The following is a 12,889-nucleotide window of genomic DNA, read 5'->3' as shown; positions in this document are numbered from 1 at the left end:
CACAACGGAGTTCCAGCCTAAGAGCCAGATCATGGGATTATAAGAAATATGGACCACCTGCAACTCCCAATGACCATAAAGCCAAACCCTTAATTTTGCAGATCCAGGATGTTCAGATAAAGCATCCAAACCAAAACGTTGGACATTTGGAGGAATCGGAAGAGACACAGGAGGGCAATATCTGAGCAGTATTACACAGGTACTCTGGTGATGGGTATTGTGTAAGAACTTAGGGATTAGACACACAAGTCGACGAACAACAATTAAAGAAATGAAAGCTTCAGAGAGAGAAGAAAACAGAAATACAGAAGGAAAGAGACAGACTCTTGGTATGGGTCTGGAAATGGAGCTGACTTATTTTGAAAAGCTGTCACAGACAACCGACTCTTCTTCTGCCTTTTTCAAATTGTCAGGAATATGGCAATGCCAGCTTGGTCCTTCTAGTCATTGAGTAACACTGCCCTTTTTTCCAATTTCCAAGTCAGGGACGTCTGTATGTAATCAACACATTTGTGTGTGATAATCAATTTCAGACCAGTGACTTGGGAGCATGGCAGAATTCTGCACAACTGTTTGCTTTACGAATAATGAGAGCACTATCACCCCGCTCCATCCACACGTGACCCTAACTCTAGTACAGAAGGGTCACCTGTCCCCTGGTGGAGAAGGAAATTCAGGTTTGAACAAACACAGAAACTGAGCTTCCTCCACATTGTTCCACCAATGGACTTACATTGCATTCAGCTCTCATTGGGCCAGATTCTTTACTCACATTGTGTAGTGCCTTATTCCATGAGAAGTCCCACTGAAATCAGGGGGATTTCTAGTAGAGTGAGGCACTATTTGATGTGACTAAGGGCATCAGAAATTATCCCTTAACCTTAAAGGCAGCTGAAGAAAGATGCTCTGATCCCTGGCAGACTGTACTAAGCTGCTATGTCTAAAAATGAGTTGAATGTTCCCCCCCCCCCCCCACCTCCTGTTTCTCCAACCTTCTCTTTGGTTTGGGGAAAGCTCTCATTTCCCCTTGTAATCAGGTGGCCCTGTTGATGTTATCCACCATGCGCTGGCTGCTCCCTGCTGCTGGAGAAGATAAGAGCTGGGGATGCTTAATTAGTCATCAGAGTAGAGGAGAAGCAAAATAAACTGAGATGTGAGAATGATGACAGGTGTGTAAGCATGCTGTGCGCGTAACAGCGTAGTATGCATGATTGGCAACTGTGTATAAAGGAAGCAAACTTTGTTCAGGACCAGCCTTTTCATTTTCAATCAGCCCTCTCTTTCAGGAGAAGTACAGCTACGTGTATGTAAAATAACCACTGTTTGGCTTCACAAGCAAACAGTAAATTGCAGCACTGCACCCAAGAATTTGAACCAGTGACAATAACTGCATGACCTAAGCTGTACTACAGTGAGCTCTTTGGCAGTAGAAAGCATAGAGAAATGCCAGCTGCGATATAACCTACATTATTTTACAGCACAGCATCTGGAAACCCCCAGCACTGAGATATGTCTGCAATACCCCATTATATCTCAGCATCTGGGAACCCTTAGCACTGAGATATGCCTGCAATACTCCATTACATTACAGCATCTGGGAATCCCCAGCTCTGAGACAGGACTGCTCTACCTCAGCTATACCACAGCACAGCATCTGAGAATTCCCCAGAGACACCTCTGTATCACAGGCCAGCAACCTTGAACCCCTCCCCAGCACCAAGACAGGACAGCATCCTCTGCTATATTGCAACACTACCATATCCAGGAACCGGCAGCATTGTGACATGATTGCATCACCTGCAGTATATTACAGCACACTGTCTAGGAACCTCTAGCTCATAACTTGTAGCATATGACTGCATTAGCTCTGCTATACAGCAGAGTGTTTAATATTCTGAGCAAGAAGTTCCTAGCTGCTGTGCTGTAATATATTGCAGGTAATGCTGTCATGTTACAGTGCTGGAGATTCCTGAATGCTATGAGAACACATTAAGGACTTCAATAGACATTACTTGTATCCTAGAATGGGACAGCAGGCCACTAGGAACTTCTAACACCAAGACATAAATGCTTCATCTCCTCTGTTCTAAAACCTTTGGGCATCAAGAAGCAGAGAACAGAGAGACTAACCCACATTATTTCTAAAAAGTTATTTGCATGCATTTTCCCTAGTTGGGCTCTTCTGGAGAAAAACGTATTTTAAGAGTAGAGAGGTGAATAAAAAAACCCACAGAAATATATATTTGAAAAGGACAGAGGGGACTGTAGGCTATTTCGTGAAATACCCTTCTCAATCTTTGTTAGTTACCATACGTGAATCCTTGTAGCTATGATGGTGTTTTCTGTCAATGGTAACTTTAAATATAGAAGATGAAATCCCTTCTCATGCAGATTCCTTGCTTCCTTCCTTCCTTCCTTCCTTCCTCCCTCTCTCTCTCTTTTCCTTCCTCAAGGAGGTCTGCGTGACCACAGGACTCAGCTCATACAATACACCTTGTAGAATCGCAACCCAAGTGATTGGCTTTTTGTGCATGGATCATATAATATCTCTCAGCTGGGGAGTCTAATACTTCTCCCCATTCTCACCCAGCACAGCAGAAGTAACCCACACACAAGGATTAAAGTGAATAATAATAATGATGATGATGATGATGATAAACAACCAAACAGCAAGTGCATATGCACATTCCAGTGAGAATACAAAATACTGCCAAGCTTAATGTGGGCAGATAGGCACATTTGAAATAGAGATAACTCATGATAAAGGAAAGATAACTCATGATAAAGGATTATCCCTGTTTGTGAAGGATCAAGAAACTGTGGGCCTGATCCTTCAAGGCCCTGAGCACCCTAATCTCCCAAGTTAAAATATAGGCTCAGTATCATGCACTCAGCTATCTCAAAAGCAGCCCTGTTTATAACTTCCACTGGGCATGCGCTGTATGTCACATACATGGAGATTGTTGTTTTTGCCTCATAGGAAGAAATTTGGCTTTCAAATAAGTTTCTAGAGGTTGGAAAATAGCAGGCACAATATGTTACCTTCCTTAATTCAGAGAGACGTAGCACCGTGTGCCCTCTGCGATGCAGTCACTCTCATGAACAGGCACACAGATAGTGGAGTGTAGCATTAGTCAGATCTAAGAGAAGGTGGACAGACCATATTCACTGAATTCAGGTTCAGTCCTGCAAGGCACCTTGCCCCCTCCATTCTTATTGATTTCACTGCACACCTTCATCAAGCAAATGTACTGTAAATATTATATACATTGCACCATCTTCATGCACATTGTCGGGAAATTTTTCACTGTCCTGACCCTTTCCCCTGCAACAATAACCCACCCGTAACTTTTCAACTTGTCACCTGCTCTGTTTATAAAATTTTAAAGCTAATGGTGTAACAAATTCAAACAATGGTATTGCAGATGTATGAATGCATCCTGGGATGAATAAATTAAGGGAGTCACAAGAAGTTGCAAATACAGGGAGAGCAGCTGGATACTTAAACAGTGCTGTCCATGGTGCTTATATATTATTTTTTGAGTTTGTTGTATCATTAAGCTTTACATTTTTGTATACTTCAGAGCAGGAGACCAGTAAAAAAGTCACGGAGGGTAATTGTCTCTTCTTTTTTTAAAGCACAGATAGATGGTTTGGAAATCCCCGATTCCCATAGTCAGATAACCCACTAATGGCTGAAAAGTTTTTTATGAACTTCCCGATTAACTCAATTGGGGCATGAGAACATATTGGAGGAATTTCATCTCCCAAAGTAACCTTCAGAGAAAGAGCTATAGAATGAAAGTACCAGCCTCAAACTGATGGGAGTTAGGAAGGAAATTCTACTATGGATAGGTTATTCCATAACTGTCCACTTGGCATTTTTCCATCTTCCTTTGAAGCAGCTGATCCCGGCCACTGTCAGATGATACCAGACTAGATGGACTAATGGGCAGATCCAGTCTGGCATTTTCTAGGTTTCTAAATGCCACATGACACTTCTGCCATACTTCACAAAGTGACACCACATAAATGGCACTGTGGAGTGCCTTGTTTATCATCTCTTACTCTCAGCAGGTTGGATAACATTGGCCAGATAATTTATACAGCAAATTTCCATTACAAATATCCACAGAAACTGTGTTTCCATTGTTTGCCCAGCTCTGTTCTCGATGATTTCTAGATCAAGTGTGGTAATTTTATACGATTTTTTTTTCCAGCCTTGCAAATTCATCCTGGGATCTGAGAGGAGTAAAGCTAGACTCTTCCCTTTGCATTGACACCTGTAACGAAGGCTGCATTTGGCTGGCAGAACCTTAATCAATACTTGCCTGATTTGGCACATGGAATCTGGCACAGGTCTTTATATCAGTGTAACTGTTCAGAACTTAGAAAACAATCCTGTTAAATGAATGGAGAAAGCAGAATAGGCTCCTACTCTGTCTCTCTTAGCAGTGTTGGCTCTGCAAGGCTAGGTGGAATATATAGGAATAAAACATTATTTTGGTGAGTAAAGTCAAAGGAAAGGAATTTGAATACACACATGGAGCACCTCTGGTGAGCAGGAAGGGGCTATTCTTCCCCACAGTCATTTTTCAGAGAAGTGAACTTTAATATGTCACTGTGAAGATATTATAATTACAGCACTGCATCCAGGTACCTCTCGCACTAAGACATGACTCCATCACTTCTGCCATAATACAGCACAGCATCTGGGAACCTCCAATACTGATACAACTGCATCTGCTCTACCAAATCACAGCAGAGCATCTGGGAACCTCCAACACTGAGACACAACTGTATTGTCTCTGCTACATTAGAGCACACAGGAACCCCCCTGTTCTAAGATATTACTGTATCATCTCCTCAGTATTACAATGCTCTGAAAACTGCTGTATAGCTCTTGGACAGAGCTGCATTACCTCGCAGCACTGTATCTGGCTGGAATCTCAATGAAAACTCAGTTCTTGTGTAATATAGTACAGCATCCAATAATCTCCAGCATTTACCACCATTCTCTCTGTGCCCAGTCTGCTGCAACCTGCATCCCCAAGAGAGGGTAAACCAAGCTAAAGGGGCATGGCGGCTGAGTGGGCACACTGATCATGGCAGCAGCACCCATTGTGCCAGAAAGGGATATTTGGGGATTAATTAATTATCCTACAAGGGGCAGTAACTAACAGCACTCCTTGTGTAACAATAGAAGCTATCTGGTTTCCATGGCAACCCAACCCTGCTTGTGCACCTTTAATTTATTCATTGAACGGTTCTTTCTTGATCTCACATGGCGTTGAGAAATGCCTTGTTTTTCTTGCAGATATCTCTGTGCCCGGCTCTGGGACGAGACACTGACCTTTCCCCAGGAGCGTTCGCTACCCAGCACAGAGAACAAGCAGTCAGAACCTGCTCAGTGCGGAAGCTCTCATCACACAGAGAACAAAACTATCCCTGCTCCCTTCATGTCTGCTTGTTAAGATGGCTCCAGTTTTGAACCCCTTTCAAAGTTGCCTCTCCCATTCTTATTCTTTATGTCAGAGGGGCACTTAAGTCCTCATATCAATTAGGACCCCATCACGCTAGATTCTTTACAGACACGTAGGTAAGAGATGATGCTCACCCAGCTTATAGTCTGAATTGACAAGACAGACAAAGAGTGCAAGGGGAAAACAGCATCCCAGGGAAGTGACTTGATCAAGGTCACCCTCCAGGGCAGTGGCAGAGACAGGAATAACACCCTGGTCTCCTGAGCCCCAGTCTGGTGCCCTGCCCACTGGACCAGGGCATCACCTTGTAGGGCACCCTTGATGTGTCCATCAAGGGTACCACTTTGAACCCACTAAGAACCTGAGCACTTAGCACAGCCAGGGAGAAAGCTCCCCCATTGACAGCCTAACATAAGAGACATGACATGGAAGAACTCTAGCCCAGTGAGTTCCATACAGCCAGCATTGGTGGGGGAAGGAGAAGAAAACTCTGCCAATGAGCTTACCCAGCAGAACCAGGCATTGCCAGCACAGGCAGAAACAACACCTCTCAGCAAGGCCCCCCACCCCCACATACTCACACAAGGAGAGATTACTGGAGAAAACCAGGCTTCCCAGTGAGAGTCTGACTGGTTTATGAGGCACAGGTAGGAGACTGGTGCTGCCGAATATCATGCATGGGCAGGCAGGGCACACTCCTAGCAGATAGCACATGAAGTACGAGCAATGAGCAGGAGCCAGGTCCTATCATGCCCTGCATGGGAGAGAGAAATGCTTCTTCAGTGAGGACATGACATACACAGAAAGGCAAGTAGGACAGTTCTCCTAAGGATGACTCTCTGCATCCAAGGTGGGAAGCAGATGGCCCCGCTTCCATGTTGGCATGGACCCAGCACAGATGTGGTCAGTGCCAGCCCGCCAGACGCACAGTGGAAGAGAGCCTTCTCTCCAGGAGTGGGGTGAGTCGTCCATGTTTGCCAGGTTGATGCATTGTGTTGAAAGGTGATGATAGTCTAGTGGTCAGGATGCAGAAGGCCTAGATTCAGTTTCCTGCCACAGATGTACGGCAAATCTTGCAGGCCCAAATTCTTAAAAGCACATAGGTGCCTAACTTCCAGTGTCTCAGTTCCCTTCCTAACATGGGGGTGACAGCACCACCCTACTTCACAGAATTGGGAGGAGAAACACATTAAAACTTGTGAGGTGCTCAGATTCTGCCGCAATGGAGGCCAGAAACAGATACTGGAAGTATGAGTTTGTGCCACAAGACAAGCTGCTAGAAGGAGCAATGAGACGTGTACATAGCACCTGGAAGGCCGCGATTTGAACTGCAGGGAAATCTAACCTGTCCTAGATAGGTCCATGGCAAAGCCAGGCTCCAATGCATCACTTCAAGACTTTGCTATGCAAGAACCTGCAGTGCAATTGGTTTAATCTGAGCACATGCAAGCCCTATGAGCTAAATTCAGCCCTGATGCACATGGGTGCAAGTCAACAGGGCTGGAGTTGGCCCAAGCTGTTCCAAGTGTAGAGAAGGTTTCAAACCAATGGATTCCCTCATCCCCCTCAATCTTCTCACCCCTCCCAAACAAAGAGCAGGAGAATCTGGGATGAACAGGAGCACTGGTGGGCACTGAAATTGGACAGGAGCGTCCAGACCCAGAGAAACAGCGCAGAAGCACTGGAACATAAAGGTTTTAATTGTCTTCACTGGTGAGGGAGCTCTAGGTAAGGTTGGGATTCTTCTACATTGTTCAGAACCGAGAGACGAGAGAAACCACTTCCAGTGAATGTCTCCTTCACCCTTCCACCAAACTCAGCTTTTCACAAGCAGCAGATCCAGAAGAAAAACTGCCTGAAGTGACCCCAGAGAAGAGGGACTGATAACTCAGCAGTTCGGTATCCTTTGTTGAATGCCAAGGGCTTCTGATGCTCACAGGGCTGGATGCATAACCATCCCATTGCTAGACAGTCACCAGTCTCAACTTCCAGCATGTGGGGAAGGAACAAGGGGGAGATGCATGCCTCCCAAACCCACTCCATTGATCCTACCCCCAAAATCAGCCCATCTGGGGTCAGAAATCTCTTTCCTGAATGGGATAGAAGCACCAACCCATTAGTCCGACGCTACACCAGCCCAGCCCATCTCAGCATAGGCATCTCCATCTCTGGCAGCATACTCCTGTTTCCAGACAGCTTCTGAAACACCGTAAGGCAAGTGTTTGAAGCAGCAGTCATTGGACGCATGCTGACTTGTAATGCCACACTGGCCCTGTGGTGCTAGAAATGAGCAGCAAACAGACACATCTGCTCTTTGGAGGTCTAACTACGAAAGGCTAGCAGAAATGTCTACAATGCCCAGGAAAGATCCCCCGCCATGCTTCTGATGGAATATTTGATACAATTAAACCAGAAGCCATTCTCAGAGATCCCCTCTGCGATGAGATTCTCCATCTAAGAGCCCTAATGATGGTATCAAAGGACTCACAGAGTTTTAAGGCCAGTCCACACTACAAAATTAAGTCAACCTAGAGCTATGTCAACATAAAGCCACCTCAGTAATTAAATCACTTTTGCATGTTCACACTATGCTCCGGCAGTGCACCTCCTTGCCAGAAGCCCTCACACCAATTTAATTGCCCGGGTGGGCACTGCGGGATGGCTTCTGGAAGGCAGCAACAGTCAATGTAAGCAGCACAGCGTTTACAACACGGACACTGCGTCACCCTAACTACATCAGCTTGGGCGATGCGCCTCTCACGGAGGTGGAGTTATTCAGTCAGTGCAGCGGGTGAGTCACATTTTAGTGTAGAGGCTTACAGAGCTAGGTCGACAGGAGCTGCCTTTCATCGACCTAACTCTGACGTGCAGACCAGCGCTTGGTTAGGGCTGCGCAGACATCCAGCCACAGTAGAGGTGCTCAGCATAGGTAGTAGAACTTTAGCAGAAACCTAGCAGCATTCCCTGAAGCTACCCAATGACCTGAGATGCTAGAGGGGTAAATTCCACCATCAAGAACAGGGTGTATATGCCAGAGATCCCTCACATGTGGGAACATGGGTTTATTTCAGGATCAGCTTGCAATCTGGCTGAAGCTTGGTAGCAAAGGTCATGTGCAGTCTCAATGGCACAGGTCTGCTGGAATCATGAATCAGTCGGAATAAGGAGTGAGGCACAAAGAACCAAACCAATACACCTGTCATACTGTGATAGGAACATATTCCTTTGGAGTATAGGAAGGAATGTTATGTATCCTTAACCTTGCCTGCCTCCCTCCCACTCCACCCCCATTCTTTGTTTTGGTCCTGCTACATACACAGCACTGATACTTGAATAACTTACATTTTATCCAGGAAGAACCTTAATCACTTTACTCTGTATATTCCTCACCTGCCACAGAAATGCAACTACTTCTGGAGCGGAACACAGAAGACATTCTGCACCACCAACAACACAACACAATTTTGGGAAGAGAAATGAAGAATAACTGCAGAAGGAATGTAGGGAAGCAGCATTTAATTACACACGCTGGAATTTAACCACCGCTCCTATGTTATTTCCCAAACTCCTGCAAAAAGTATTCTGAGAGCTCTAATGACTCTGTGCAGCCATGGCTTTGGATTTATATCTCACCCAACAGATGGATAAACAGTTTGTTGGCTTTTCTCTTCTTTTTGGACTTACCATGTTGACTTCTGAAATCTGGTCAATGCTGGAGATATGGATGCTCATTCCCACTGTAACAGGGTTACCTGAAACACAAAGGGCCCAGGTTAAAACAGTACACAAGCTCTAGCCACAGTACCCCACGCTGCAGTGTAGCTTGCTGGGCAATGCGGTTACACCAGTGAAAAGTGGAAGTACACGGCTCATTAGGTACAAAGGATTTCCACATCAACAATGCTCAGTTTCCTAGGGAAAATGGTGGATTTTTCTAACTCCTAGACCTGCAAACTCACCCGGGCACTGAGAAAGAGCAGGATTCTTTCCTTCCTCACTAGTAATTAGTTTCTGCAGGCCAAATGATGTCCTCACTGACACTTGTGTAGCCCCACTGCCTCCCAGTGCTGCCCCCAGGGACACCTGTAGGATCCTATGCCTGTCAGTGAGCTTGCACAGGTGTAACTGAGTGGCTATGTAACTGGAATGCAGCAAACAAGCCTCCTGCTGCTGCCCAAGATGGACTAGAGCCCAGCTTACTCCTCTTCACGGAGTCAGCTCTGAAATGCTAGCCATTTTTTAAAACATATGTAAGTCAGTACAGACAGGCCATTGAACACAAACAGAAAGCAGATCTGTGGAGGAAGCCAATGCCATTTTTACAGTCACTTCTCAGAGCAGAACTGCCCTTCAGTTCATTAGCCAACTTAATCTGCCTGGCAACAAGGTATCATCTTGCTGTGCCCTAGTGGCTAAGGAGCTGTGTGGACACCTTTTGGTGGGTGTTCGCTGCCTAAGTGGTTAATTTGGATATCCCCTTCCCCAGAAGGCTCAGTGGCCATGCCATCCTCACCTGTGGGAAAAGACTGGAAAGTGTAGAACGGGGGCATGACAAGGACATAACTTTCCATCAATTGCAAAGAGGCCCTTTCCCCCTGCACAAATGGTGACCAGACAGCAAGTGTGAAAAATCAGGACAGGGGGTGGGGAGTAATAGGACCCTATATAAGATGCCCTGGATATTGGGACACTCCTTAGAAAATCGGGACATCTGGTCACCCTACCTGCACATAAACCCTTGTTACCACATAAAAAAAGAAGTCCTACTATATTCTACATTGCTATCCCACACAGCAGGATTTCAAGCTGCAGTGCTTTAGCCCAATACCATAAGGACTGCATTTGTAACAGATGGATTTGGGTGTATAAGTGTATAAATGTGATGCTGCTGGCTGTTCACAAGGCCCACAGAGAGAAAAAAAGGATCTGCTACTTTAACTGTGGCCAGCTAGAGGAGACATTAGGTGTTCATGAGTTCTAGTCCCCACCTACCTCAAAACCCCTCTGAGTGGTCTCCACCCCAAGGAGTCAAATCTCTCTTCTTTTGTGTGTTTTACTGAGTGGTTTGTTGCACAGTTCCAGAAAAGGAGGGGCAGGAAATTTTGCTACACATGGTGTTGACTTTTCCTTCAATTCATTAGCAGCTCCAAGTGCTGAAATATTTACAGATAATCACAAAATGACTAAAAAAAAAAAATTAGCAAATGGGGGGGCAAAACCCATCTAAACTGGAAATGAAATGATATTTTAATTGGGTGTTACCAGAAGTAGGAAAGTAGTGTCATTAAGGCTTCCTTGTGATTGGGTGTACTGTTACTGAAACTCTGTGCCTACAAATTAGACAACATTATCCTTTAATGGGATATGAATAATACTTAAAACATCAGAATCAATAACTACGGTAATTAGGACCTCCTATGCAAATCTCCTTAAAGAGACAGTGCAGAATTATTTTTTCCTGTCCGACTCAGAGAGCTCGTGGGACATTCTGCAGCAAGGAGCAGCTATTCATGCTGCAGCACTGGAATTTAAAGTAGACAGCCAGCAGTCTGATGGCAGTTTGTCTGAAATGAGTGGGTGGCTTCTCAGTCTGATGTCTGCCCAACTCATAAAACCAGCTTCGCAGGGGGCACTAACCTTTCAAGCTGAGTAAAGTGTGAAAGGTGTAGACAGCCTCAGTAGAGAAAATGTGAATTTGGTTTGGTCTTAATCACTTCTGATGCTGCTAGTAGCATAAGGAAAGGCTTTATAAAAAAAACCAAAAATGTTCTTTTGTCAATTTCCTGACATTATTTTTATTATGAGACCACCAGCTAAAATCACGGCCTTGTTGGGCTAGTGGCTATACATTTGCATAGCAAGACACAGACCTGCCCTGAAGAACTAACAGTATAAATAGGCAAAGGATGGGAGAGAAAACAGAGACTAGCCCAAGGTCACACAGCAGGTCTGTGGCAGAGCTAGGAATAGAAGTCCAAGTTTTCTGAGTCCTAGTCTCACATGCTATTCAATGGATTATGCTGCTTCAATTTAGCAGAGAAACGTATAACACAATCCAGGGGCTGGAAGCTGAAGCTAGACAAATTCAGACTGGAAATAAGGTGTACATTTTTAAACGGTGAGAATAATTAACCATTGGAATAATTTACCAAGTGTTGTGGTGGAGTCTCCATCACTGACCATTTTTACATCAAGTTTGGATGTTTTTTCTAAAAGATCTGCTCTGAGAATTATTATGGGGCAGTTTTCTGGCCTGTGTAATACAAGAGGTCAGACTAGAGCTGATCAAAATGGTCCCTTCTGGCCTTGGAATCCACGAATCTACATTGCTTCTCCCTTCAAAGGTCCTACTGCTACCACCAAGCACACTCTCTTCCTTGCTTCCCCCCACATACACACTGACAATTTTTGTGGTTTTACAATAAGTTTTTGCCATCTAAAACAAAAAATGTTTCTCCCCCCTGTTGCCACATGAGAGACCCACAGAAACAATAAAGGAAATTGACTGACTATAAGGGGAAACTGACAATGACTATACACAAAGAGCTGTCAAATGCACAAAGTATATCTAATCTAATCTATCTGTCTAGGCATTTATGCCACGCTCATCACCATGGTATCTGAGCGCCTGAGATCATGCAGTGACTCAGTGTCAAAGCCATGAATAGAATCCAGGACTCCTGACTCCCAAATCCCTGCTCTAAGAAAGACGAGTGATGGATTTAAGGTCCACAAAGCGCCACTTCCAGCTGAGCTGGGCTTAGCACAGCTTCCACGAGCTCAGCCAGAGAGAGAGCTCCGGCTCTCTGGTGAGAGTAGCTACAGAGACCACCAGGGCTCTGATTAGAGGCTTAAACTGGGGTGGCAAGTGGGAGAGGTCACTAATTGCTTGAGGCCACCAGCTTGCAGACACAACAGTTTAAGAAGCCTGGGTCCTTTAAAAATACAAAGATGAAGGTTTATGGGGTCTGTCTCATAGGGGGTCGGAAAACAAACAACTCCAGGTGTGAAGTCTGCACAGAGAGCATCCCTGTGTCCTATCGGAGTGGGCAAGGGAAGGAGAGGAGCTGCCAGAAGCTGGGAGTTATGAAGAGGCTAACGGTCTGATCCTGATTCAGTAGCTTCTTAACCCACATGACAACCCATTAGCTATTCGCACACCAAGCTATTATTCAAAATCAGAATTTGCCCCTATGGGATTATTCATGTGCTTATTGTGAAGTGGATGACATGCACAGGCAGGGGAATAAGAATCCCCCTCACATCCCTGAATGAGCTACCCGCACCTTAACGCTGAGCACACAGGGATAAGGGCCCACTCGTTCTAGCCCCTCATGTGGGAGTGGCAGGGAGGGGTGGGAAATGGGTCCAGCCCTGCCTTGCCTCCCCTCCCCTCCCCACATATG

The 12,889-nt window shown here is 45.2% G+C and overlaps 1 protein-coding gene across 2 annotated transcripts in view; it reads right to left on the bottom strand.

Moving 5' to 3' along the window:
• GABRQ (gamma-aminobutyric acid type A receptor subunit theta) overlaps nucleotides 1–12,889 on the bottom strand; it is an 84,319-nt gene that overhangs the window by 44,776 nt on the left and 26,654 nt on the right. For both annotated transcript variants that reach the window (XM_067549771.1, XM_067549772.1), the window contains exon 3: nucleotides 9,168–9,235. In XM_067549771.1, the coding sequence (XP_067405872.1) occupies nucleotides 9,168–9,235 (68 nt within the window). The remainder of the gene's footprint in view (nucleotides 1–9,167; nucleotides 9,236–12,889) is intronic.

This window comes from Emydura macquarii, unplaced genomic scaffold (genome assembly GCF_026122565.2).
Source record: "Emydura macquarii macquarii isolate MOO-44397 ecotype Brisbane River unplaced genomic scaffold, CSIRO-AGI_Emac_v2 contig_1253, whole genome shotgun sequence".
NCBI classification, from domain to species: Eukaryota; Metazoa; Chordata; order Testudines; family Chelidae; genus Emydura; species Emydura macquarii.
The sequence above is the reverse complement of the archived record's forward strand: the minus strand, read 5'-3'. Positions and strand labels throughout refer to the sequence as shown.